This window comes from Mesitornis unicolor, unplaced genomic scaffold (assembly GCF_000695765.1).
Source record: "Mesitornis unicolor isolate BGI_N332 unplaced genomic scaffold, ASM69576v1 scaffold11940, whole genome shotgun sequence".
NCBI classification, from domain to species: domain Eukaryota; kingdom Metazoa; phylum Chordata; class Aves; order Mesitornithiformes; family Mesitornithidae; genus Mesitornis; species Mesitornis unicolor.
The window spans coordinates 46,528-53,524 of NW_010157620.1; the positions used below are offsets into that span (position 1 = coordinate 46,528).

Here is a 6,997-nt window from a genome sequence, read left to right on the forward strand (position 1 = left end):
TTTAAATATAAATAAGATCACCGAAATTACTGGAAGCTAGCGACACCAGTGTGAAACCTTACACAAGACAGAAAGCCCTAATTATAGTTCCTGAACCTATGAAGTCATCTAATACACATATGTTCCTCTATATTGCAAGGAGAAAAAATAGAAGACGTGCAATACTTATTACCATCCCCATAAGGAGGAAAGAAAACCAGACTTTGGAAGTTGTTGGAAACTCCTGATTTAAAAAAAATCTGCATAAAACCAGAAAATCAGCTCTACTTCAGTTTAAAATAATAATTAAAAAAAGCAGTGCAAAATCACGAGCACTTTGGGTTTAATTCGAAAAGCAGTGTTACCTGTTCATTCCACAGTGCCATGTAGCACTGCAAGCCCTCATACAGTTTGCTTTTATTGATTTTCTGGATCAAAGCTACTTAACATAAATCTGAAAATACTCGGCATTTCTCTTAAACACCAAAACGGAGGAATCTGCTTGACGCAGAGCTGCTCTCTCTAATACATCCCAGACAGCGCAGAGTCTCTTGATAACAACAGAATATTGCATTCAAATAATTATGGGGGAAGGATTTTAAAATATTTCAATCACATTTGGCTATAAATTATTTTAATTTTAATTATTATTTTGCAGTTCTGTGATGAAAAGCCCTCTTCTTTGCTAGAGACAAGCATTCAGAAAGCTTTAGACAGAGCAGATTTTCTTAAATTAGCCTGAAAATTCAGTTTCCAGGGCAACATATGCAGGTCTTCATAAATCAACACTTCTTTGCGCCATTTTTATAAATGTGGTTGCCTGCTAGAATTTCATAAAATACTTTTAAAATGCGGTAAACCATTTTGATCGCTTTGATCCTTGCCTTTGAAAAAAGCTGACTGTCCATTCTTTTCAGAAGAATCAAACCAATAGAACTGTCAAACTGTTTTACTTCAGAGAGGCTTATCCCAGAAACGTCTGCAGTGACACCCATGCGTGTGATACATTTCCACCAGCACCTGAATGTTTATGCAACATTTCAGTACGTATCCCTTATTCAGCATCCCTTTTCCTAATTTCTTTTAACTTTGCAAGTAGGAAACATGACTCGGGGTCTGCGGCACACTGCGAGTTAGCTGGCTTATCTGTAAAATTAACCTGGACACCCGCTTCACAGCAGCAGTGTGAAATCTGCTGGTCACCCACCTTGCAGAGAGACCCTCGGCGAGTTTCTCACAGCTGCCAATACTTACAAGTGGTGTAAAAGAAACAAAGCTAATCAACGCATCTATCTATTTTCTCCTCCATTCTGAAAGGAGAGGAAAAAGTAAATCCCTTAATTATAATTTCCCCTCAGTGAGTGCTTTAGAGGTGCTCTGCCTCACTGCAGTGACGTTAGTGAAACAGGCACCCAAAACCATCGGCAGGAGAGTGGACACGTCTCCTTCTCTGATTTTAACGGGGCTCAGACCAGACCCTTGCCACACAGCATTATGGTGAAGCAGGCAGCGCATTAAATAGTTACAATATTAGGACCATCTTAGGAAAAGAGGACTGAAAGACTGTTACCTGCACATTTTACTCCCTGAGCGATGAGGCCCCACATAAAGTTGGCGCAGTATTCACACCAGTGCGGGCCCCTGAACGTGTGCACCTGGAAAACAGCAGCAGAAGAGAAAATTACAGAAAATGACCCAGCTATTTCACAGACCTCAATATCAACGTGTCTGAACAAGGCAGAATTCCTCTTCTTTGAAGGCACCACATGCAGTTGCTGGAAGCTTCCCTTTAGGGCTGCAGGAAAGGAAGAAAGAAACGTAGGAAAGATTTAACTGCGAAGGCTCTTGCAGGCCTATGGGAAGGGGCTCTCCATCCCGAGCCATTGGGAGCCGCTGAACTGGGTCTGAGGGGTCTCCTCCCAGGCCACGTGGGGCAGAGGAGACACGGCCAGTCACAGCCCCTCTGTCTGGGCAGGATTTTAGCTGTGAGGCACTGATTTCGCAGCGACCATGCAAGAGTTCACCTCTCAATTCAAAATGTCTTCTGCTTTGCCCTCCCCTCCACAAGGTGCTGTGTGAAATGCGTAAGGGGCTGCAAGATTTTGCCTCTGGCGGAGGGAGTCCTGCCAGGCCAAAATACCAGTGATACACAGAAACACCGCAAATGCATTTAGGGCCTCTCCAGTTTAGAATAACTCTAAAAGGAAATTATTCTTTTCAGACTAATGCTTCATATTGCAAATCCAAATGAATCTAGTAAATGGAAACAAGAATCCACTGAAGCAGGGAAAAAAAAAAAATCAAAGCTAAGGAAGAAAAAAACCCAACGTTGCTTTCAGTGCCAGCTCACATGCTTGTTACAAATCCTGCAGCCACCATTAGCTGCTTCTGATTTTATTCTGATAAAGTTCCTGCTGTAGGAAACCACAGGATTCTTTGCAGAGAAAATCATTACTTCCTCTGCCAGCGCAAAAGGCTTCGAGCCTCTACACAGAATAGACAGGCTGACAAAAATATCAGTAACTGGTGATCATAAAGAAATAAATTTGTAGTGAAATGTCATGAAAAACGCTTTAGGCTTAACTCTCCCGGTTCTCCAGAGTCACTGAGTGGGTGTCAGAGCAAGCAGCAGCCTCGTGCACGTGCACTGCCCGGTCGGATCAGCACGGAGCAGAAGAGTGAAGGAGCTGGGTGAAACGTGGGTGCCTGGCATCCACACAGCAGAACGTGAAGCAGCCTGACTGAGGTGGTGAGCATCCCCTGCACCAGTGATTGAACCAGCAGCTGGATCCCAACTGACACCTCAAATCCAGAGCAACGCACAGCGACTTAGACCGCAGTTCAGTTTTGGGTACAGGCAGCCTCCTGGGCATTTGCTGCCCATGAAGCAGCAGAGAGGTAGATTGCTGCATTAGTCTCAAAAGTTAACTCTTGAATTCACCAGGTAACTCACTCGCGTGTCCGTGCTAAACTGGGCTTACAGCCCTATGCTGCTGAGCATCCCTGGAGGAAGCACAACGGTGCTAAGCATCACGTCCCCCCTGCGCTGGCACAGGGGCCGTGTTCGCTCCCAAGCGCCCTGTGAAGGTGCGATGAGCTCCACGAGCCCCCTTCTCCCCGCAGCTCCAGCAGCCTTGGTAGAGACCAAGCACACGGGGACACGGCTGTCGACAGCTGTGATCTCCATTTTCTCTTTTCCTCTCACCGCGAAGATCTTTCACACCTTCTTCTCCGTTACCCACCTGCACTACCCACATCCTCTTGGCTTCCTTCCCCAGCCTTGTGGTTTTTTCCCAGGTCTTTGGCAGCTTTCCCTTCCCAGAATAAGCACATTCTAATATCCTCAAGCTAAACGCTGTGCTTTAATGCCTGTGCACGACTAACAGAACCTTTTCGGAGGGGTGAAAAAAGCTTCCTTTCAGGAACACTCCTCCCCAAAACCCACTTATTTAAAATATTTCTCAAAATCCTCTTTGAGGAAAATTGAAACAGAAATGACAGTGCAAAAGTTTGAGCAAAACCCAATCTCTTTTCAAAACACTTCTCCGTTTTACAAAATAGTATTTTTTAATTCTTTTTTGGTTTTTTTTAGTATTTCTGATTGTAAAGGAAGGGAAATTTTGTCTTGTTCCTTGAAATGCTGACATTTTAGCTTCTTTCTTCTGGTAGAACAAAACCAAATCCTGACACATTAGTATTTCTTGCTAAATAAAAAGGATGATACCACCCTGTGCCTTTCTGCTTGCTATTTTCAATTCATCAAATTCACTGAATGTGCCGTTTGCTGAAGCATTTCTAATGGGTGCTGGGTGCTGGGGTCCTATCCTGGCCTCTCCAGGGCCGTCTCCCATGCTGACACTCACCAAACCATGGTGTTGTTTCAGTGGTGAACCCCCCTCCTTAGCATCTTGCTCCCCATCACGGTCTGCACTTTCCCACCTCCTCCTGACCCTCCCTAGAACTCTTCTGCAGGGTCTACCACATCCCAAATCTGCTACGCCAACCTTTTGCTTCACTTCGTTTTTATTTTACTTGAAATTTTGTTATGAGCTCAGTTTCTCTTATGTTTCTAATAACAATTATCCACCTGAATACGACAAAAATACCTGTCTCCTACAGCCCGTTCCCCTGACATTACCCTGGCTCCCAGCTCACCCCTCACAGAAATTTCCATGACTCATGAACTTAAAAATGACAAGGACAAAACAGACTTTCCTCTTCCCTACCATCACTGCAGGATTGGTCACCCTTCACAAGATTGAGATTGACTGTGCCCTTCAGGATCACTGTCTCAGCATCATTAGCACCGTTCTCTCCCCTCATGCATCCAGGCTTCATCCAAACACTGAAATCTCTTTCCATATCATCAGTTAAGAAATTAACTTCTCTATTAGATTTATCCAGAGCCTGCTCAGCTTCACAATGCCCCAGCCACAGTGCTCTTTCTTATCCATTATCGTGATTGCAAACTCGAAAGAAATTAAAAGCTGAGGGTAGGTAAGTGGGTAGGTTTTCCTATGTTCCATAATGCTCTGCCTTGCTTCACCCTTTATCTGACACACAACAGGGAGGTGCTCTGACAATATTAATCAGGAGGCCCAAAGACCTTCGTGTCCTTTCGTCCCCAGTGCACACAACCCCGCAGGATCAGCTCTGAAGCCTCTCGGAGGGTTTCTGAGCGGTGCTGTGCTTCCCCAGAGCACGGGGGTGCCAGAGCGTTAATCCTCCCGCTACCATGGAGCGGAACTGGAGCCCTAACCCTGCGCCGGTCTGGATACACACCATCTCTGGAAATGAAATCAGACACGGTAAGTGACGCCAGAAAATAGTGAAAAATTGGTCTTCTGGGGTCAGAACTGCCTCTAATTCTGCTTCATCCTGCAGAGTGGGACCTGGCAGCATGCTAAAAAGAAACACGTTTGCATCCCTTTGCTGGTTCAAGAGCTAGCACCTGCAAACAATACTGCATTTATTACGTGACACCGTTTAATATAACATTCTGATTTTTATATTTAATCCCCCATTCTAAAAATCTGCCAAGCGACTTGCTTGTTTTCAAAACTTCAACATGGTTTCCAGAAAAATTCCTGAAAACACATCCAGCAGAATCCCAGAGATCCTGACTTCAGTTACAAGGGGTTTCTCTCCCCTTATAAAAAGAGCATCTGCCATATGCAGATTTTACTGCCTTATAAAATGTGAGAGAACAGGATTGCCAACTGTGGCTTTATATCTCCCAGCCCTTCCATTCTCACTCCCACCCCGAAAATCTTTTTCTCTCTTTTCATAAGGCTTCAACTGCGAGTGACTTTTTAGGAATGTGGAAAATGGGTGCGCAGAGAGCAAAAATAAACTGGTTTTAATCTCAATTTGTAAAATTCCAGGGGAAATACTAAATTTAAAAAAAAAAAACCACCCTAGATAATTTTAAAGGAAAATATACCTGCTTAAAAAAATAGATAAAATCCTATCAAGTTCCTCTGCAAGACTGAATTAATAGGAAAGCCTCCCATTGGGCTTACACCTTGACATTCCTATTTTGAACTCTCCTGCAACACAGCAAGGTATAATAAACATTTAACTACTGTGATCTTATGCAGGAGGACAGTTTTGTTCCTTAGGTTTGAAAGGCATTTTCTTACACACAGGGAAAAACAGCTGAACTCCTGTGATTAATAACTCTATGCATTACAGAATTTCATTTATTTTTTGTTCTGCATTTAATTAAAATATTTCTTAGAAAAAGAGACAAACTTTTAGAAGGACCAAATGAAAAAATGATCCGGTGCCTCTGACGACAGATTATACCACAAAACGTGAACTCCTCAAGCAGATCTCTCACCATTATTTCTCAGGCTCCATAAAGGTCACTGTTGAAGTTAGCTACCCATGTATCTCGTAACTCCACTTATTTTTTACCCTTTCAGTTGTTACTGGGCAGTTGTTCAGCTAACCTTCACTGCTATTTGAAAGGCAAGAATGAGCCAGCAGATAATTAAGCAGATAATTTGTAAGTGGGAGACCGACATCGTAACACTTGTCAAGGCAAGGAGGAAGAGGGTGAGGAAGCATCAGCAAAGAGCTGCACAAGCGTGACGTGAGAGAACACGATGGATCGGCAGAGCACAGCCGCTGCTGGGATGAAAGCGGGGCTGGGTCTGACAAACTATGGGTATGCAGAATCAACACCACACACAGAAATCAGAAGTCTTTATGACAGTATACAAAAAAGCCTTCCTTGTCGAGAGGCTGCTGCCATGGTCTCCCTGAACGCCCGCTCTATCAGGACCCTGCTCTGCACAGAGCACCTCCATGCTGAACTGAAAGTGATGGGTTTTGGAAAATCCAGGCATTACAATCTGTGTTGGGATCATAACATCGACTAGAAAAAGGATGGAAAAAATCATTGCTGATCTACCCTCTTGGGCCACCAGTGTCCTGCGCTCTGGGCAGATGCCTTGTTGGTGCTCGGAGGGGAGACCAAGCTGACCAGGGCCTGCATTAACAGCACGGATCTGGCATTTGTACTGCATGGTGCTCCAAAGGTACGGCTCTGCTGGCGACACTGCCTTTCCAGCAAATTGCCAAGGATGACAGGACACTGCTGATGAAGGCTGTCAGCTCAGTGGTCCTACCTGATTTGCAGTTCCATCAATTGAATTCTGCCTGTTGGGACTCTACCAAGCTTTTAATTGGATATGGGAGACATCGCAAGTCTCAATTAAAACAATGAACTCAGCCTGTATTATTAATGTCTGTCTTCTCTGTCACAGCTGATTTTAACAGGCACCCACGCTGGCACCCACCAGGCATGCCCTTTCCATCCATCCCTGGTCCAGTCAGAGCCTGCCTGGTTGTGAAGGCTACAGAAGAGATACCAGCAAGGAAGTCAATCGACTCAACTATCAGTCTGGGCAATGCTTTGATGTAATCCTTGCATATATTATGATGATTAGATAGTACCTCTGCAACAAGGGTCTCAATTGCTCCCAGTATTCCAGCACATGATATTCCTGCT

At 44.4% G+C, this 6,997-nt stretch overlaps 1 protein-coding gene across 2 annotated transcripts in view; it reads right to left on the minus strand.

Annotated features, from left to right (window-relative positions):
- CHN1 (chimerin 1) overlaps nt 1-6,997 on the minus strand; it is a 31,479-nt gene that overhangs the window by 16,620 nt on the left and 7,862 nt on the right. For both annotated transcript variants that reach the window (XM_010180768.1, XM_010180760.1), the window contains exon 2: nt 1,550-1,634. In XM_010180768.1, the coding sequence (XP_010179070.1) occupies nt 1,550-1,634 (85 nt within the window). The remainder of the gene's footprint in view (nt 1-1,549; nt 1,635-6,997) is intronic.